Source organism: Ovis canadensis, chromosome 23, assembly GCF_042477335.2.
Source record: "Ovis canadensis isolate MfBH-ARS-UI-01 breed Bighorn chromosome 23, ARS-UI_OviCan_v2, whole genome shotgun sequence".
NCBI classification, from domain to species: domain Eukaryota; kingdom Metazoa; phylum Chordata; class Mammalia; order Artiodactyla; family Bovidae; genus Ovis; species Ovis canadensis.
In genome coordinates this window covers 45958538-45981050 of record NC_091267.1, presented here as the reverse complement: position 1 = coordinate 45981050, position 22513 = coordinate 45958538, and the positions used below count along the sequence as shown (strand labels likewise).

Genomic DNA, 22513 nt, shown 5'->3' with positions numbered 1-22513 from the left:
GTTTCCAATTCCTAGAGAAACAAAGGAGAAAGTGTTAGTCGCTCAGTGGAGTCCGACTCTGCGACCCTACGGACTGTAACTCACCAGGCTGCTCTGTCCACGGAATTCTCCAGGCAAGAATACCGTAGTGGGTAGCTATTCTTGTCTCCAGAGGATCATCCCCAACCAGGGACTGAACCTGGGTCTCCTGCACTGCAGGCAGATACTTTACCATCTGAGCCACAAGGGAAGCCCAGAGAAATAAAAGATATTTACAAATAAAAAAACAAAAAAACCTAGGTCTTTGAAGAAATAACCTATCAGACTGGAACTCTATTTACACAGGAAGTGACACATTCTATCAAATAAACTTTTTATAAATACCAATCACCTGGTATGTGTAGGACAATTTTTTGTAAAATTGTCTAATGAGTCTATTATGTGACAATTTCTCAGGCACTGGGGATTCAGTAGTGAACAGGACAGAAAAAAATTGGGGGGCAGTGATAAAGAAAAAGGGAAAGACAGACAAATTAATAAAATGGGATACAGCAAATAATAACCCAAGCTATGACAAACCCAGACAACATACTAAAAAGCAGAGACATCACTTTGCTGACAAAGGTCTGTAAACTCGAAGCTATGGTTTTTACAGGTGTCAAGTATGGCTGTGAGAGTTGGACCATAAAGAAGGCTAAGGGCCGAAGAGCTGATGCTTTTGAACTCTGGTGCTGGAGAAGACTCTTGAGAGTCCCTTGGACAACAAGGAGATCAAACCAATCAATCCTAAAGGAAATCCATCCTGAATATTCATTGGAAGGACTGATGCTGAAGCTCCAATACTTTGGCCACCTGATGCAAAGAACCAATTCACTGGCAAGACTGATACCGGGAAAGACTGAGGGCAGGAGGAGGAGGAGGCCACAGAGGATGAGAAGGCTGGATGGCATCACTGACTCAATGGACATGAGTTTGAGCAAGCCCCAGAAGATAGTGAAGGTTAGAAGAGCCTGGCGTGCTGCAGTTCATTGGGTCACAAAGAGTCAGACACAACTCAGCAACTAACAACCACCACCCACGCTGTGCCAACATTTTTAAGTGAATGTTCTGAAAAAGAATGACCGAGATGCCACTTCAGATTGGAGACTAGAAGAGTGATGGGGAAAGTCTTTCTGAGGGAGGATGTTTAAACTGAAAGGGTCCAGCCTCATGAGAATCCAGGGGAGAGGCCCTGCACGCAGAGGCAACAACTGATGCAAAGGCCCTGAGGTAGGAACAGTTAGGTGGGCAAGAGAGAGGCAGAGGGAGAGAGAAGTCACATCCTGTGAGGCTTGCTGGTAGGTCAGACCTTTGTGAACCAGCACAAGGAGTCTGGGTTTTATCCTAAATATGATGGAAAGCCACAGAAAGGTTTTAGCTAAAAGAATAACATGATCTGACTTATGGTTCAAACTCTGTCAAAGTGTGTTAAAAGAACTTTTCAACAGTATCTGAGGAAATGTGGACTTTCGCTATTTGATGATTTTTGAGAAATTATAAAATTATTAACAGGATAGTGCCATTGTGGCCATTTAATAGCTCTATTGAGAGAATTCACACACCATATAATTTACTCATCTAGAGTGTACAATTCAATGGTTTTTAGTATATTCAGAGTTGTGCAACTATCATGACTTTTTTTTAAAGAAGACCATATCTTGTAAAAAAGAATTTAAGTATTTATAGACAAAATAATATGACATCTGGTGAGTGGATTATTGATAATGCCTGAGAGAGGATAATTTCTACATTAATTATACTCTTTTTAAGCTCTGATAATTTCTGTAATAAAAATTAAAAAAAAAAAAGATCTCTACAGTGTCTGTGTGGGGAAAGCTTGTAAATGTGCGCAAGAGAAAAGCAAGGATACAAGTTACAAAGCAAAGGTCCAGGTGAAAGATACTAGTTACAAACAGCTCATGCAGCTCAAAATTTTAAAATAAAAAATATTTTTTAATGGGTGGAAATCTAAATAGACAATTCTCACAGGCACATGAAAAGATGCTCAAATCAGAGAAATGAAAATGAAAACTATAATAAGATACCATCTCACACTGGTCAGAATGGCCATCATTATCAAAAATCTACAAACAATAAATGCTGGAGAGGGTGTAGAGAAAAAGGAACCATCCTACACTGTTGGTGAGAATATATGTTTGTGCAGTCACTATGGAGAACAATATGGAGGTTCCTTAAAAAACTAAAAACAGACCTACCATATGATCCAGCAATCCCACTCCTGGGCATGTATCTGGATAAAACCCGTAACTCAAAAAGATACACGCACCCCAGTGTCCACTGTAGCCCTAGTTACAACAGCCAGGACACGGAAGCAACCTAAATGTCCATCCACAGAGGAGCGGATACAGATGTGGTACGTATATACAATGGAATACTACTCGGCCACAAATAAAGAATGAAATAATGCCATCTGCAGTGATATGGATGGTCCTAGAGATGGTCATACCGAGTGAAGTAAGTCAAAGAAAGACAAATCATATGATGTTGCTTATATGTGAAATGGTACAAATGAACTTATAAAACAGAAATGGAGTCACAGGTATAGAAAACAAATTTATGGTCGTCGAGGGGGATAAACTGGGGGACTGGGACTGACATACTCACATCGCTAGAGATAGATAACTAATAATCTACTGAAGAGCACAGGGGACTCTACTCCATACTCTGTAATGACCTATATGCAAAAAGAATCTAAAAATGAGTGGATATATGGGTATGTATACCTGATTCACTTTGCTGTACAGCAGAAACTAAAACATTACAGATCAACCATACTACAATAAAAATTGATTTTAAAAAAGAGATGCTGGTAGCTTGAACTAGAGAGTTAGTAGCAAAATGGGGACATCAGTAGGTATGGAGAAAAGTACATGGGTTTGAGATTTATTTTTGAGGTAGATTTATCAGGCTGCTGATGGATAAAACTTAAACTGGCCACAGATTACTTTCTTGGTAGGGAAAAAACTTTTTAAAATGTTAACTGAGCAACTGATAATCACTTTAGGTTTTCTAGCCAGCACATACGAGGATGTCTTCTGAAAAGCTCTGGCAACTTGTTATTTTTATTCTATCTACAGCGCACTTTTGAGAAACTATTCCTTTAGGTAGAGAGAAGGACACTGTGGTTTCTTTCACAGAATTCTGTCCTAACACCAAAAACAAATTCTGAACTCCTGCCAACCAGTTGAAATCCCATACAGATTCAATGTCCACAGTACCTAGCACATTGTGAGAATTTAATAAAATGTTTTTGAATGGAATGAAATAGCCTCCTTTCCTGGTTGGGCACCATAACCAGCTATTTCAGAATCGCACCTCTTATCAACCACAACAAAATAAAGTAAAAACAGGAATGATCCTGTTTTTAAATTTTTGCATGATACAGACATGGCCCTTAATGGGAAAACCAAATACAAATGTCAACACGCCTCAAATTAATTTACAAAGCATGCAATCTCAATCAGGGGCCAACAGCATTTTTACTAAGAACCTACGAAAATTAAAGCCATTTGGAAAAACAGTTAAGGAACGACTATCAAGGAAAATCCTCAACAAAGAATAGTACGGGGAAAGATGACCAGCGAATAAAATCTTAGAAAAACAAACATTAAACGCGCAACACTGTTGAAGGAAAGTGACGGATGAGGCCACGAGTGAGTACAGAAAACACCGTCAGCTCTTCAAGTAGATGAGAAAGGGCTAACAGAACAATGGAAGAGGAATGGACGGATGCTTTGATGAAGGGTGCAGAGGCAAGTGATTAGCAAGTTGAGGGTCTCACATTCTAAGTACACGCTCACATCACCTCTTCTGCTCAAAACCCTCCACACTGGCCAGCAGGGCTGAGCCTCTGGCTATTGTCTGGAGTTACCACTCTCCCTGATGAGCACCTTCTAGGCACCCAAGCAGCTCTCTTCCTCAAATATGCCAAGTGCCCGCCTACCCTGAGCTTTCACACTGGCCTCTCCTTTGCTTTCACTGCTCTTCTGCTTGAATCCCTCACCAGGGCTCCCTCCCATCCTCGGTCTGGCTCTCTGCTCAAGGTCACTTCAGAGCGACCTTCCCTTCCCTCCCTGCTTCCCAAAACATCAGCCCCGCTGACTCATCCTCTATTCCCTTTGGCCTGTTTTATTTTTCCGCACATCACTGCCCGACATTGAACGTATTTTTTGCTTTGTCTGTCTCCTCCCACCAGAACACAAGCTCCAAGAGCGTGGAGACAGATTTTGTTCACTTTTGGGTCGCCAGTAACTACCACAGCAGAGGCTCGGCATGTCTTGAATAGACGTGCCACAGACACACTAGGGGAGAACAGAATCGGATATGCCCCAACTGCTGCCTAAGCTTAGTGGTTTTAGAAGAAATCAAAGAGGAGGACCAACAAGTTTGACTTAAAACATCTTTGTTTTAAGAGACTTGGAAAATTTAGTCATAAAAAATATAGAAATTATCATTGTTCTTATCACTGAAGGTTTGGAGGCATGGAGCCCATTATACCCACACAAAATACTACGCAGAAGGCGAGCTATGAAGATCATGCTTCCAAGAACATGGAACACTGCTGATGCTTAATATCAGTTCAGTTCAGTCGCTCAGTCATGTCTGACTTTTTGTGACTCCATGAACCGCAGCATGCCAGGCCTCCCTGTCCATCACCAACTCCCAGAGTTCACTCAGACTCACGTCCATCGAATCCATGATGCCATCCAGCCATCTCATCCTCTGTCATCCCCTTCTCTTCCTGCCCCCAATCCCTCCCAGCATCAGACTCTTTTCCAATGAGTCAACTCTTAGGATTTTAATATGTCAACTCTATTTACAAGCCATAAACTAGAAAGAATGGTAGATACTCTCCTAGGTGTTTGCCAGCCCATACTTATCACCATCCTCTGGGCACCCTCTGCCCTTTGTACACCCTGCAGGGAAAGGCCCCAGCCACCATGTCTATACCTCCACCCCAACTCCTATTGACTGTACCAATGGTGGGCACCTAACACAAGTGGGCGCCATCATACTGCCCCCCACTCAGACTTAAAACTGAGGTTAACGGACAATGATCCACTGAATGTAGCTACCAGGCAGCCATCTTCCCTCATGTAGGCCGGAAAACAAACGAGCTCGTCTGCTAAGCGACAGAAATGAGGGACCACACAGTGCAGAGAGGCACATACACAATGAGTGGCAGCCGCCTTGGGGCCTAACAGCATCCTGTTTCCTGATTCCATCCCCTCTGATGGTGAACAGCATTTCCTGTTTTGAAATACAGAGAGATATCTCTGTATTCTTATACTAATAATATATGATCCTCCTTTTGCTTACACTCTCGAGTTGGTATCTACTATTTTAAATTTTAAAAATCTAGCCTACCATAGAACAGCAACTAAAACCTAAATCTTTGGATGTTTGGGTAGAGGTGATTATACCTTTTCAGTGTCTTCATTTTTCCTCATTTGGCCAGAAAAAAGCAGCATGCTTTGAAACTTTAAAAAATGCTCAAAAATATGTATGAGAATAAATCCGAATGGTATATAATATGCCAAAATACCAGAGGCTGTATTGGAGTAATGTATGTTCTTTCTCTATTTTTAAAACTTCCTAAAATGCAGACACTATTACTCTTATGGTAGTAGAATAAGAAAAACTCTTATTTTTTAAAAAATAACAAATTTTTTTTAAAAAACAAGTAAGAAAAAAGTACTGTCTCAGAAAGCACCATCTTAACTTTTATCAAGAACACATTAACATCTTTTAACAGGCATGCTGAACTTTCCAAATATCTGTATCCACCTTCCGTTACTTTTAGAAGTTTACCCTTCAATCATTTTGTAAACTGCTACTAACTTTCACAGGTAACCATGATGATTCTTCCCCACTTCCAGCTTTATTATTTTGTTTTCATTTTTTTTGATGACACAAATTGGTAGCATCATCATTCTCAAGTGTGTATTCCACTTTTATTATACAGGAATGTACCCATAAAGTGCTTTTTAAAAATTTTTTCTTTTTATTTGTCTATTTATCTGGTTGCACTGGGTCTTAGCTGCAGCATGTGGACTTGTAGCTGTGGCATGCAGGATCGAATTCCCCATCCAGGGATCGAACCTGGGCCCCCCACATTGGGACCACAGAGAGTCTTAGCCACTAGACCACCAGGAAAGTCCCCCAGGAAGTGCTTTTACGTGTTCAGTATGGTGTTAATACTGAAATAATGGCTTACCTATTATGCTTCAACTTCCTTTCTTTGCTCATTGTTTTATTTATCCACATTGATATAAGTAGCCCCTGTTCTCTCGATTTTAGTATTACCGCAAGTATTAAAGCAAACCTCAGCTGATTCGAGCTGTTAGGCTTATGTCTACCTTTTTAATATTTTAGACAGAGCTGAAATAAACATCATGGTACATACTCCCTGTATTTATGTGAATGCACTTTTTTCATGGAAATGAATTTTAAGTTCTAGATCTCTATATGGATCTTTTAGTAATGTGATTTTTGCCATCTGTGTATCTTTGGTGAAATGGCTGAAACTTTTCAGAATTGGGTTATCTTCCTCTTAGAGTTATAAAGGTTCTGTATATATCCTAGGTAGAGGTTCATTGTTGTATATGTTTTGCCAATATTTCCTCCCATAACTTGCATTTTCGTAACAGTGCCTATTGAAGAGGAAATGTTCTAATTTTGACAAAGTCCAATTTATCAATATTTTATCACTCATATTTTGTGTGTCATATTTAAGAAATCTTTGCAAAACCCAAGATAACTAAGATTTTCTCCTGCATTTTGTTCTACAGTTTTATGGTTTTTAACTCTTATGTTCATTTCTTCGATCCATCTAGATCTAGCTTTTACACATGATCCCCAAATTTGTATCTCTACCCAGACCCCTCCCACCTAGACTCAAAGTTCTTTTTCCAACTCTATCATGTACATTACATGACAGTATTTCAAAATTGTAATGTCTTAAAAACCAAGCCTCTAAGTCTTAGCATCTGCTCACCTGCCCCTCCTACAGTCTTCCCCTTCTCAGGAACTGTAAATTCCAGTTCTCCAGGTCCACAAACGGGGATGTGGAGCAGCCCTACTAGGATGTCCCTCCACTGAATACCCAAGACACATTCTGCAGCTTCTCTTAAGGTTACCCAACTCTGTCTTCGACACTGTCCTGGGTGTATAATCTATCCTCCTTATTTGAGAACTCCACATTTACAAACTTGCCTATTGTTAAAATTTACTTCAATTACCAATCAATACTCATAGCAATTTTCTGGTCATTCACAGACACATCCAGATTAATAAAAAATTAGTCTTCTTCCCACCTCTCCATGTTTCTACCCATCATGAACCCTGTACATTTGCCATTTTACTGCCTTTTTTTCATACACAAACTAGGTGCCTTCAAAGGCTGATTAAATAAACTTTTTTTTTTAAGAGAAAAAAAATTGAGTCTTCTGATGCATTGGTTCCTGAAGTGAAAAGGCTGATGCTCTGCCCTTTTGTCTCAGCCCTCAGACTGTAAACAAGTGTCCTCGTCACAGTCTACCTAGGGCCGCACTTTTCACCTTTCTTGCTTCTTGTTTCTGGTGATTTCACTGCTGAAACTGGCCCCCAAGCACGGTGATGAAGTGCTGTCTAGTGCTCGTAAGCTGAAGAAGCCTCTGATGTGCCTTCCAGATAGAATACATGTTACAGGATCTTAGTTCAGGCTTGAGATATGATGTTCCTGGTAGTGAGCTCAGTGTTAATCATCAATAATATACATTAAATAAGGTGTTTTTACACAGAGGCTCACATAAAACAAGGTTATGTGTGATCTGTGGATGGGATGCTGTGACCAAAGGCTCATAGGAGTCTCACTCAGTATTTCCCTTATGAGCAATGGTTCGGTATCCACCAATTCAGAGGTCCCAGCAACATTGTATTAATAGAACAAAACTACCACAAATAACAAGAACCTATATTTTTGGGCTCCAAAATCACTGCAGATAGTGATCGCAGCCATGAAATTAAAAGACTCTTACTCCTGGGAAGGAAAGTTATGACCAACCTAGATAGCATATTAAAACGCAGAGACATTATTTTGCCAAGGTCCGTCTAGTCAAGGCTATGGTTTTTCTGGTAGTCATGAATGGATGTGAGAATTGGACTGCGAAGAAAGCTGAGCACCGAAAATTGATGCTTTTGAACTGTGGTGTTGGAGAAGACTCTTGAGAGTCCCTTGGACTGCAAGGAGATCCAACCAGTCCATCCTAAAGGACATCAGTCCTGGGTGTTCATTGGAAGGACTGATGTTGAGGCTGAAACGTCAATACTCTGGCCACCTCATGCGAAGAGCTGACTCACTGGAAAAGACCCTGATGCTGGGAAGGATTGAGGGCAGGAGGAGAAGGGGACCACAGAGGATGAGACTGCTGGATGGCATCACTGACTCAATGGACATGAGTTTGTATAGACTCTGGGAGTTGGTGATGGACAGGGAGGCCTGGCATGCTGCGATTCATGGGGTCGCAAAGAGTCGGACACGACTGAGCGAGTCAACTGAACTGTACATTTCCTCCCCTTGAGGGTAGGAATCAGATTTTAAGCCATCTTTAGTGCCTCAGGTGAAATAGGCATTATTAAACATTTAGGTCTTAACTGGGAAGTAAATCAATAAATTTTTTCTTTTGTATAAATGCCTTGACTTCAAAATTAAACAGTTTAACACAGGCTGGATGCTAAAACGAAACGCCTTTTTTTTATAACTTCAAAATGTCCATCAATGGCTATCACCAACATGCTTACCATTCTTGTTCTTCAGATTAGGGTCTGCTCCACTTTTTAGAAGCTTTAAGGCACACTGTTTATGAGCCCGGTAAGCAGCACAATGCAAGGGTGTGTTGCCTAACTGATCCGAACAGTTAACATCAGGAGGATTCGGCCGGTTGAGCTAACAATTGAAGAAATGCAATGTGAATTATATGCTGAAGACAGTCTTTCTCCCATAAAACCACATAACAGATAACTAAGGTGGACCCTCCCACTCCTGAGCCTGGGCAGCTGGGCTCCCTAGCATCTCGACCATCAGTGGCTTCCTGCTCGGAAAAGCGGTGAACCCACATCACCCTGCATGCTCCCCTCAAGCTGCTGTGGGGTCTCAGGTCCCACACTTCCCTGACGACAGACACCACACACCAAGCTGGAGCACTGGGATTCCACAAAGATCCACTCGCTCCTACCAGTCTTGCAATTCACACTTGTGACAACAGAATTACAAACTGGTCTACCAGAGACAGCCATTCAGAAGAGTTAAAACCATAAATGTTAAATGTGTAAATATTAAAGGGCTACTGAATTTGTTGTTCCCGGTTGACTCCTTTAAAAACAATTCTTTACAGTCTCCATTTCAGAACGTTTAAAAAACGTTTTAGGCCCCATCCTTGGAAACCAGAGAAGCCTTTTCAAACAAGCTGAAATAACTTTAAGGCAAACAGCCGTGCTTCAGTCGTGAATTTAGAACACATTCAGAGTTTTGTGTTTAATGAGACTATTTTCAGGAAATGGAAACTGGAAAGTAGGTCTCCTAAGGACAAAAAAACAAAATGGGTAAAGTTTTCAACCTGTTCTAACATGATATAAATATTTCAAAACTAATGTCCCTTGTCTGTATGTTAATTTCTGGAAGTACAGCATACCTTTCAGAAGTAATTACTCATCAAAATTAGAGAAAGATATTCCTTTATAAGATTCTATACATTACACGTCAAGTTTAAATTGGCTTATTAAAAAAAAAAAAACTACCCTTACATTAAATGTTTACCTTGAAAAACCAGATTCTTAACCATTAGGTTTTCAGTAGAAAGTGTGGAAGTAAATCAGAGAAAAACACCATCATGTAAAATGAATCCTGCTTAAAGTATCACCAGACTGTGTTTTTAGATATTAAGAGACTTCTGTTCTATTACTCTGATCTCGAGTATTTTTGTCCCACAGTTTGACTACGTTATGAACTCAACATTAGATCGAAAATTTCCCGCAGCGTAAAGAAACACATTTTTTTTTTTACCAGAGCTGTAAGTTCTGCTGTTCTGCCTTCTCTTGCTGCTGCTAAAAGTAATTCTTCAAGCTTTCTTTGTTGAGTCCTTTCTACAGCTGCAAAAGGAAAGGTACATATTACTCTACTTCTAGGCTGGATCCTATTAGCAAATATATCACAGAGATGTATAAAGAATAAAGGGATAGTGGTGAGAAAAGTCACAATGTTTTGAATTGTAATTCAAATGCTGTGAGACTTCATTATTATTCTCACTGCCTTAGACTTCAGATTACAGAGCTGAACTTCCCTCACGTTCAGATGAATTTATGTTTTCAATTCAGAGGTCTTTAAGTATGTTACTCACTATAATACCCATGACAGATAATTAAGAATTATCTTTTTATGCTGAAATATTATTATTTATGTGCCTTGGAAAGACAGATTAAGTGGGGAGAGGAGCTCATATCTTCCAGATCTTTAGAATGTGAAAAGTAATAATAAGAAACAGTGTTACTAGGAAGACATTATTATTGTTCAGTTGCTAAGTCGTGTCCAACTCTTTGCAACCCCATGGACTGCACCAAGCCAGGCTTCCCTGTCCTTCACTGTCTCCTGGAGTTTGCTCATACTCATGTCCACTAAGACATACAAACCATATAAATATATTTAGGTTTATATATCAAGTCCATATTTTTATAAGAATATTTTATGTCCTTAACAAATACTATAGCATTTACTACATGCCAAATACCTTTCAAAACACTTAAAAAATATTAACTCACTAAATCTGTGTAGCTACTCTTTGACGCATTACTATTTTGCCAGTTTTATAGGTGAAGAAACTGAGGCAGAAACTTAACCTAAGGAACTTAACCTAAGTCACAGTCAGGACATGGAGGAGCTGGGACTTGAACTTGGGCAGGGGGGTTTCAGAGTACCTGTTCTTACCGTTACTCTGTGCTGCTCATACTTGCAGGGAATGAGAGCAATCTGGTTTAAGAGAGTGGAATATGTAATAAGGTCTCATTTCTACTATATCTGAGTTCTGTTTTGGCTTCCAGAAAAGAAGCAATTTCATAGAAAGGTTAGCAATAATCCCTCTTAAAATATGTATATAATGTCCTCTGCAAAGGCTACAGGGGAGGAATATAAAAGCTTCCCAGGTCTTCCTGAGAAATAATGAACATTTATTAATAGTAATTACTATGCACTAACAGTTGTTCAAGACATGACGCATGCCCCTGCATTTCAACTACAGGAAACACAAAGCTTGAATACTCGAATAGCTGGAACCAGTTTAGCTTTGTCTAAAGAACTAACCTTACTATATACCAGCATCTGCTATTCTCACATTTTTATTTCCACACCCAGATCCCCTCCCTCTCCATCTTGGAAGAAGGCTGCCAAGCCTCCACACAGGCTCCCAGTACTGCCTTCTTTCGCTGGAACTGATGCTCTTCAGCCTTTCTTCTCACTGGTTCTACAGCCACCTGTCTGGGAGCTTTTGAGAACAGTCCCCAGCCTTCCTTACATACCTCTGCTACTGCATGTATTTCCCAGAGCTGCACTTTATCCCCACAGTCATGCCTGGAGTCAAGTACCTGTTCTTACTCTTCTGTGTATCCTAGGCACTTATGACAGTATCTGACACAGTGCATGTTTAGCCAATAAATAGTCTCTGAATACTCAAACAATGCTTAATAATGATCATTCCAGACTTTAAGGAAGGGTCATTATGTTTCCCTACGACTTCTCTCTAGATTGTCTAGGCTCATAAATGAAGGAAAATGGGATCTAGAGGTGAAAACTCTGCTTATGTTCCTGTCCTATACTCATTCTGGATACTGAAAAAAAAAGACTGTTGGTCTAGCCAACAAAAACAAGTACTCCAGTTGAAGGGACTTGAAGTTTCTAGAGTGCCAGTAATATTCTATTCCTTGATGTGGGTGCTGTTTACATGGATATGTTCCCTTATGAAAACAGCAAGCCATACATTACTAATGTGTACTTTTATCTCCATACTTTATACCTCAAAAATGTTTTTAAAGCCAATACTCTGCCCCCGAAATAATTTGTCCTTTAAATTTTAAATGTTATATGACTGTAAACTAGCTCTTTTCAATCAGAATTCAGAGTTAGGGAAGACCCCAAAGATCATGAAGCCGAACTCTATCCTGACAAGACACTCACATACATGCCCAGGATAGGTTAAATAGCAGTGCACCTGAAATGTAGGTGAGAAACTAGCAAATATACTCATTAACAGAAAATCACCATTTTGCAATTTCTATAGTAATAAGTGATTCGGGCAAGAATTATCAATGAACACTAAAATCATTGATCTGAAGTTTGTCGGTAATTAGGATATTTACCATGGTCTCAATTTTTCTCCCCAAGGATTATCTACTAATTACAAAAGTGGGACTATGTACTAAGTACCTTTACAGTGGACTACTAATTACTAATGATCAAAGATAATTTCACCAACAGTAGAACAAATGACATCAAGTACCTAAAACAATGCATTGGTAGAAAGCATACAACCTCATCCTATGTCAACTACAATGTACGCCAAGAACGGATAGCCTGAATCTAATTTTTATGAGAAGAGAAAAGCCCAAATTGAGAGGCACTCTGCAACAGTAATATTATGATATTGATGTTAAATCTCATGAAGTTGATCATTATATAAGGAAATATCCTTGTTTTTAAGACATACAAACTGAAGTATTTAGGGCTAAAGTATCATGTCTGTAAATTACTCCCTTATAGTGTAGGGAAAAAATTAGAAGTACATAAGTAACATTAAATAATGTAAACCAGATGTAGCAAAATGTTAATAACTGGTGACTAAGTGCAGATGTACAAGTGTTTGTTGTATTATTCTTCAAACCTTCCTATAGGTTAGATATTTCTCAAAATAAAAAAAGTCAAATGATATGAAGAAGGTACTGGAGTCCTCTCTAGTGCTTGAGAAGTAGTAATCTATCCTCTCCCAGGATTAGAAGTGTCTGGGAAGCTCACTGCATCTTTTAAGGCAACCCAGGCCACTATTACAGTAGACTGCACCCAAAGGTGAACTCCCTGGCACTCCATTAACTAGACTCTCAGCTGGCCCTGGTCAGCCTCAAGTAAGAAAATCCATCTTCCAATGCAACAGCCCTTGAAGTACTTGAGTATGATTGCTGTATCTACTAAAGCCTGTCCTTCTGGGGTGAAACGTTTCTTATCTCTATATGCAAACCTGTGATAGGATTTCTGGTCTCCCTGTGTGTGGTCTTGGTAGGTTGTGGATGCACTCCCTGTAGTCTGACCCATTTATCGTGTTAGCCACAAATGATACCACACCTGGCTAAGGGAATCAGAGCAAAATCTCTCAATTTCTACTTCCACTTCCCCAGCCAGGATCATACTGTAGCTGATAAATCATAGAGCCCATCACGTCAACCAAACTCTTGCCCTTAACACAGCTGGGTTGTGAGGGTGTGAAGTCGGGTGCTTAGAGCATGTCTTTACAACTAGCCCCATTAAATGTCAACTTGTCAGGCAAACCCAGTATCCCAGTCCAGCAGTTCTGGGTTCTCATCTTATTGCAAACAAAATGACAGAACAGTCATTACAAACACTTATTACAAAGAGACAGTACCTCATCCTCCCAATCAGATCATGGTTTAGTAAATAGCAGGGATCACATCTAGCATGTTCAATTTCCCCCAAAATCACATAATACCGAGCCTTATAGAAGATGTTATGCGTTGATTTATTAAAAATGAATATTAAATGCAAGAGCGAATTAAAATACTGACCTAAAAGGTGTCTGACAAGCAGACATTACCTTATAACTAGAGAAACAAGGGAGATTTTAGGTTTCAAGGCCAACTGGAAAGTAATAAAAACCAAGACTGTGCCTTGTCCATAGATAAAAATACTACTATAATAAATAAGTCAATGCCCTTCAAATGAAACATTTTCGTGCCCTCCTCTAAACTGCAAAGAACAAAGGATGTGTGTGAAACTGCAACTTAAAATTCAATACCTTTATTCATAAGGGAGTAAATAAGAACTCTTCCCTTCTCTCCTACAGAAACACTACCCAAAATAATTACAGCCAAAACCCTGGGTATCTGAGTAACAATCCTAACAAACGAAGTTTCCTGATGTAAGCATTGAGATATTTTTGCCTTAAACTATTTTTAGAGAAATCCCTCCTATGTCTTCTTAAATGTAATTGAATCCTTGAAGTTCATCCAGCAATGAAGCTGATCCACGAAGAAGTTACTGTGGCCGTTGTGTTACAATGATGCCCTCAGGATAACAGAGCGGCCAGAGCTCTCCTTGCCAGAATCACACGACTCCCAGGAACCACACACTTCTAGTTTCCCTGTTCTATGCTCCTATATTCCTATATTATCACACTTTTGCTGCCTTTCAGCTGTACTCTCTCATGTCGCTAATTTTTACTTTTAATTATACTGGAGATTGAATTTTTAAAACTTGCCATAATGTTATATAAAGTAAGAATTCAAAAGATCTGAGGAAGCTCTCATACCGTTTTACATCCAATCGATGACTCTCAAATTACAGTATCTTTGTAGCACAGGCTCAGTGTCATCTATTTTGGCGTCTCAGAAGCCATTTTCTACTTATATCCTGGGCCATGGCTATAATGAAGATAAATGCTGTCTCGAGTAAGATCTGTAATATTTACCTTCAAGCATGTTTCTGATTTCTTTGTCATGAGTGACCTCCTTTGCTGTCTGTCCATTCCCATTAACAACAGTAGTATCAGCGTTGTGCTCTAAAAGAAGCATTACCAACTCCTAAAATAGCAGAGAAATTATTTTTAGCTATTATTAAACTAAAACTTTTTGTACTATAGCCCTTATTCAAATTTCTAATTACTACTGAATGTTTACAATAGAAACGATGACTATGTAGGAATCTTTAAAGTCCTTCAGCTCTGTTTAAATTAAATGACTACTAAGTAAGCATCATTAATGGAATACTCTACAGCTCAACTAATTGTGATAACTGATGACTGCCTACACAGTAGCCAATCTCCAATTAACACAGACCACTTCTGTAACTGATATTTAAAGTAGATTATCTGGTTGTTTTACCAAATTGATTCATGTGGTCACACTAAATATGAGTTAACAAAGCTATTACTTAAAGTAGTAATTTAAATTAGATAATTAGAGCAGACAATACATTCATTTAACATTATTCCAAGGCCTGTTGAAAAAGAATAAATTCTTCAGCAGACTTAGATCTTTTAAAAATTAATTTCAATGTTTATAAGAAACAAGACATAATTTTCTGAAGTGATACAGACTGATGGGATACGACACTAACAAAGGGACGGGTTATAATGAAGCACATGACTTCCCAAAGTCAATTTTCAACAGCGGAGTATCAGCTACACCCTTCATATTTACTCTGAGTGGCTAACAGCTCTCTTGGGAATTTGAAACTAATCAGCCCGGTATCACTGGTTCAGTTATATAACTTAAGACAGTACAGGTGGATGAGCACGCAAGAGATTTACAGGAAACTATTAGAGATTTGCTGTTTAATTTCACCAGGGTGTGTAGCACTCAGGCAGGGGATGTGGTAACACTCGCTCTTTAGTTCTACAGGAAGACAGGATGAAACACAGTGCTACCCTAACTAACCTCTAGGTTGACAGTACACTGATACCTGCAGGAATTGATATTCTGTGTCATTACATGTTATATTCTCCTATGAGTTTCCTTTTTCCACAGGGCCATACAATTTTTACCCTTCTTTAAATAGAATTTTTTGTAGTTTAAAAAAAAAAACAAACCTTAAATACACATGCAAACACAGACAGGAAAACAAAATACTTATTGTCCTGGTCATTCCATGACCACCACAAACATTTTGGCAGGTTTTTTTCTAATCATTTTCCCCATGTATAAGTTTGAGATTTTTCTAAAAAAATATAATTTTATTTGTATGACACAAGTTATATTCCACTTGCCTAATATATCATTTTCTAGGCTATTATAGTGTTCATGAACATACTTTTCACTAAATATTCTATAAAATGTACTACCACATTTTACAAATAGAAAAATTGCTAAGAAGTGTAATATGTTAGTAAATTCTTACAAAATATCTTTGCATTTCCTATCTTTTTAAAGGAAAGATTTTGGGAGAAGTGTTTTCATGCTTCATGCAGAGAGTTCGTATTAGTAAAGAAAGTAGAACACAGAGTGATAGAAAATATTTATAAATCATATCTGAAAAGGAAACCACATGCAAGATATATGAAGAACTTTTTACAACTAAACAATAAAAAGATAATCCAATTAAAAAATGGGCAAAGATAAAATGAACAATCAGAAAAGAAAATTAAGAAAAACGAGTCCATTTACAATGGCATCAAAAAGAATAAAATGCTTTGATGTAAACTTAAGCATGGAGATGAAAGATTTGTACACTAAAACTACAAAATACAGCTGAAAGAACTTAAAGACATAACTAAGTGAGAAGACATCTAGGAGTCATGAATGGGAAGACAATATTGTTGAGAAGCGACCACTACCCAAAGCAATCCACAGATTCAACGTAATCCCTATCAAATCCCAATGATGTTTTTTTGTCCAGAAACAGAAAATCCCACCCTAAAATTCACATGGAATCTCAAGAGACTCCAATCACCAAAACAATACTGAAAAAGAACAAAGTTGGAGATCTCACACTTCCAGATTTCAAAATCTACCTCCAAGCTGATCAAAGTAATCAAGACAGTGCTATAATGACATAAAGACAGACATATAGACCAATGGAAGAGCACGGAGAGTCCAGAAATAAACTCTCACATATGTGTTCAAATGATTTTTGACAAGAGTGCCAAAACCATTCAAAGGGAAAAGGACAGTCTCTTCAACAAATTGTGCTGGGAAAAACTGGATAGTCACATGTGAAAAAATAAAACTGGACCCGCATACTTTACACCACATACAAAAATTAACAGAAAATGGATGAAAGACTTAGTGGAAAACTTAAAAACTCTTAGAAGAAAACATAAGAGGATGCTACATGACATTAGATTTGGCAATGATTTTTTGGATACAACACCAAAAACATAGGTTAAAAAAAGATAAACTAGACTAAATCAAAATTAAAAAATTTCTACAACAAACAGCAGTATCAAGAGTGTGAAAAGGCAATCCAGAGTGGGAGAAAATATTTGAAAATCACGTATCTGATCTAGGATTTATATCTAGAATATGTAAATAACCCCTAAGTAACTCAACACCAACCAACCAAACTATCGATTTTAAAAATAAGCAAAGAATCTGAAAAGGTCACATACTGTATGATTCCAACTACATGACATTTGGGAAAAGGCAGAACTGTGGAGACAAGAGAAAGATCAGTGGCTTCCAGGTGTTGGAGTAGGAAGAGGGACGAACAAGGAGAGCACGGATTTTTAGGGCAGTGAAAACACTGTAAGGATAGACACATTTCATTACATTTTTCTCAGTGCACATACAACAAGAGCGAACCCTAAAGTAAACTACAGACTTTGGGTGGTTGCAATATGTTAGTGTAGGGTCATTGCCAGGAGCCTGCGTGAGGAATCCCACCTGTGACAAAGGTCATGAGGAAGGAAGCCCGACAAAATGCAAAGGCGTGATCCAGCTTTGGGGGTTCCCCCTGAGTTTTCCTGAACATCTACCCCCCAAAACCAGAGTCTGCCTGCTTTATTACTGTGCTTTTCACTCTTCTGACATTCTCTGGAAAAAAGTTAATTCAGGGCTTCAGTCTCCTGCATCAACTCAAACTCCTTTGATGGCTCTCTAACTTGCCTGACAGGTTCCTCCGGACTTTTTACAGCTTGTGAATTGCTTACAGCCCTGAACTGCGAGAGGCACAAAACTTAAAGCATCTTAAAGATACTGAGCCTTTTCTAAAGAGCTAAAAATTATATTGATGACAGGTTTTCACTGTTGACTCAATGACTGCTGCCAGGCCTCCATATTCTTTATCTTTTAGGCACCTGAGGGATATTAATCAATGTAATCGGGATGCAGAGATAGGAATATAGTAGTTTTGATGTTAGCAACACTAGACTTTTGAGTTACTTTTCTTTGTTATAAATCACTGTACTCCTTTTACTTGTTATAAATTGTTGTATCTTTGCTATGTAAGAATGTAACTTTATTTAGTGCTTTCTGAGAGCAGCACCAGACTTTGGGAAGGACAACACTGTTAGGGCAAATAAGTCTTCTGGTTGACAAACCCTTATCAGAAAAAGGGCTGTAAAATGTTAATTGGCCCTCTGGCCAGAAGATGATGTAAATCACCTAAGACTTGTGTATACAACTAGGTATGCAGAGAGAGAGCCTGGTCTCGATAAGAGTCAGGGCTGCTGACACTGCATAATTTTATATTATCCATTGATCTCTATGTACAAAAAAAGGTATAAAAGGCTTTTCTGGACAATAGAGGATGGGCCAGTCATTGGACTGGTTTCCCCCGTGTCTTTACTCTATTTTCTGGCTGAATTCCCATCTGGGGCGTGGAGGCTTGCCATGTCTACTTACTTGCCCCAGCTTCTAAGATCCACGTGAGAAGGAGCCCAAGATGGGGCACCCAAATGCTATTCAAGAGGATGCCAGCGGCCTAACGTAGATGGTGCAAGTTCCTTGCCTTGGAACTTTATTGGTTTTCCACGTAAACCAAGTTATTCAGCATCTTTTCTCCACTAAATTTTCCTACTATACTATTTCCTCTTAATTTCTTTTGTATTTCTAAATAAATAAGTTTTTCCTCGCCTACACCGTCTCCCCTTCGAATTCCCTGGATCCACCGGGGCAGGACCCCGGCAGGTCATAACTTGCTTTAAGGGAAAAAAGAAAAAGGACCACACTGGTGAGGAATGTTGATAATGGGATGCATGTGTGTAAGCACAATATACATGAGAAATCTGTATCTTCCTCTCAATCTTGCTGTGAGCCTGAAACTACTCTACAAATTTGTCTTTAAAATTAATTAAATAAATAAATATATGGGCAATGGATTCAACAGACATTTTTCCAAAGAAAAATGGCCAGTAAGTATATGAACATATGCTCGATAAATCATTATGGAAATGCAAATTAAAACCAAATGAGATACCATTTCACAACTGTTAGGATGCCTAAAATTAAGACTGACAACAAGTGTAATGAGGATGTGAAGAAAATAAAACCTTCACACAAGGCCAGTGGCAAAGTAAAATGGCGTATAGCTGCTTTGGAAATCAGTTTGGCAGCTCTGCAAAATACTCAACATAGAAATACCATGTGGTATGGCAATTCCACTCCTAGGTAAAGACACAAGAGAAATGAAAATATATGTCCATGACAAAAATCTTGCACATGAATGTTCAAAAATATTCATAATATCCAAAAATTGGAAACAACCCAAATGTCCATCAGCTGATGGTGGGATAAATAAAATGTTGTTCCATACAATGAAAAGCTATGCTTAGTCGCTCAGTCATATCTGACTCTTTGCGACCCCTGGACTATAGCTCTCTGTCCATGGGGATTCTCCAGGCAAGAATACTGGAGTGGGTTGCCATGCCCTCCTCCAGGGGATCTTCGCAACCCAGGGATCGAACTCAAGTCTCCCACAATGCAAGAAGATTCTTTACCATCTGAGTCCACCAGGGAAGCCCAAGAATACTGGAGTGGGTAGCCTATCCCTTTTCCAGGGGACCTTCCCAACCCAGGAATCAAACCCAGGTCTCCTGCATTGCAGGCAGATCCTTTACCAGCTGAGCCACCAGGGGAGCCCTTACAATGGAATATTATGTGGCAATAAAAAATGAAGTACTGATATACACTATAATCATGGATAAGCCTTGAAAATGTTATACTCAATAAAAGAAGCCAGTCACAGAGAATCATGTGTTATATGCTTCCATTAACGTTAAATGTCTAGAATGCACAAATCTAAAGAGACAGTAAATTAGTGGTTGCCAGAGCCTGGGGAGAAGGGGTGACAGAATAACAGCTCATAAGCACAAGATTTCTTTTTGGGGTAATCCAAATGTTCTAAAACTGATTTGTGTTAATGGTTGCACAGGTCTGTCAACATACCTGAATCGCTGAATTGTATATGGGTGACCTGTAAAGTACATGAAATAGACCACAATCATGTGCCTATAGAAAGAGAGCAGAGATTATTCAAGCTGGGTACCACATGACATATTCAAGTTAATGTGTTATTTCTCAATCCAGCTCATCTAATTGTTTCATACAATCTCTGCAGCTGCACCAGTATTCTAGTAATTAATTGTCCCAATTCTCAAGAAAGTATAAGAACTAATGTGGTGGACTTTCTGTTAGGGAAAGTAAAATGGAGTTAGTCTTGTTCAGGCTTCAGAAGCAGGAGAGAAGACCTCTGACCTTGCTTCTGACCTGCCTGAGCACTGCCTGTGTTCTCTACCTCCCAAAAGCACAGCTAGTCAGGCAGCACTTTAAATAAGCAGGGTAGTGGGGTCTTGGAATTGAGTCCCTAGAGGCCTGCCAACCGGGGTTTAATGATATCCTGTAACTCACACTTCAGTTCAGTCGCTCAGTCATGTCCAACTCTTTGCGACCCCATGGACTGCAGCATACCAGGCTTCCCTGTCTATCACCAACTCCTGCTGGAGCTTGCTCAAACTCATGTCCATTGAGTCAGTGATGCCATCCAACCATCTCATCCTCTGTTATCCCCTTCTCCTGACATCAATCTTTCCTAGCACCAGGATCTTTTCCAATGAGTCAGTTCTTCACATCAGGTTGCCAAAGTACTGAAGTTTCAGCTTCAGCATCAGTCCTTCCAATGAATATTCAGGACTGATTTCTTTTAGGATTGACTGGTTGGATCTCCTTGCTCTCCAAGGGACTCTCAAGAGTCTTCTCCAACACCACAGTCCAAAAGCATCAGTTCTTTGGCACTCAGCTTTCTTTACATTCCAACTCTCACATCCATACATGACTACTGGAAAAACCATAGCTCTGACTAGATGGACCTTTGTCAGCCAAGTAATCTCTCTGCTTTTTAAAATGCTGTCTAGGTTGGCCATACCTTTCCTTCCAAGGACCAAGTGTCTTTTAATTTCCTGGCTGCAGTCACCATCTACAGTGATTTTCGAATCCCCCAAAATAAAGTCTCTCACTGTTTCCATTGTTTCCCCATCTATTTGCCATGAACTGATGGGACCAGATGTCATGATCTTCGTTTTCTGAATGTTGAGCTTTAAGCCAACTTTTTCACTGTCCTCTTTCACTTTCATCAAGAGGCTCTTTAAGGGTGGTGTCATCTGCATATCCGAGGTTATTGATATTTCTCCCAGCAATCTTGACTCCAGCTTGTGCTTCATCCAGCCTGGCATTTCACATGATGTACTCTGCATATAAGTTAAATAAGCAGGGTGACAATATACAGCCTTGATGCACTCCCTTCCCAATTTGGAACCAGTCTGTTGTTCCATGTCCAGTTCTAACTGTTCCTTCTTGACCTGCATACAAATTTCTCAGGAGGCAGGTCAGGTGGTCTGGTATTTCCATCTCTTGAAGAATTTTCCAGTTTGTTGTGATCTACCCAGTCAAAGACTTTGGCATAGTCAATAAGGCAGAAGTAGATTTTTTTCTGGAACTCTCTTGCTTTTTCGATGATCTGATGGATGTTGGCAATTTGATCTCTGGTTCCTCTAGTTTTTCTAAAACCAGCTTGAATATCTGCAAGTTCACAGTTCAGACTGTTGAAGCCTGGCTTGGAGAATTTTGAGCATTACTTTGCTAGTGTGCGAGACGACTGCAATTGTGTAGTAGCTTGAACATTCTTTGGCATTGCATTGCCTTTCCTTGGGACTGGAATGAAAGCTGACCTTTTCCAGTCCTGGGGCTACTGATGAGTTTTCCTAATTTGCTGGCGTCTTGAGTGCAGCACTTTGACAGCATCATCTTAACTCACAAGATAAAATAAACAGCATTGTAAAAAGGTTACAGTAAAACCAGAGCTGCATTTTTGCATGCAAATTGATGGTGATATCCGTTTGTGGCATGGGATTGTAAGCGGGAACCCTGGAACCTGCAATCTGAAGTCTCACCCGTGGAGTGGAAACACTGCTCAAGACCCTTCCCCAATTAGGACTCCAGACTGCTGTTCCTCAGGGCTCCCGAGCATGCGGTCTAAGCCTGGATGCTGGTCAGCCCAATTTGGTGATGCATGTGCTGCTACTCTTCTCTCTCGTTTCTGTTTCTCTTTTCTTTTAATGACTGTATATTGAAATTAAGTTATACAATCCTCTATTAAATACTGAAATTGTTCATTTGGGTGTAATGAGTGGTTTCTTTTGTTAATGACTCCTTCAAACCTGAAACAAAAGTAAAACTTTCGGCCATGGAGAAACAGACATAGAGAACAGGCCTATGGATGAGGCGGGGGATG

The 22513-nt window shown here is 39.4% G+C and overlaps 1 protein-coding gene across 2 annotated transcripts in view; it reads right to left on the bottom strand.

Moving 5' to 3' along the window:
• Positions 1-22513, bottom strand: part of OSBPL1A (oxysterol binding protein like 1A) — a 219987-nt gene that overhangs the window by 162028 nt on the left and 35446 nt on the right. For both annotated transcript variants that reach the window (XM_069569001.1, XM_069569002.1), the window contains 3 exons: positions 14760-14871; positions 10082-10167; positions 8821-8965 (listed from right to left, as the gene is read on the bottom strand). In XM_069569001.1, the coding sequence (XP_069425102.1) occupies positions 8821-8965; positions 10082-10167; positions 14760-14871 (343 nt within the window). The remainder of the gene's footprint in view (positions 1-8820; positions 8966-10081; positions 10168-14759; positions 14872-22513) is intronic.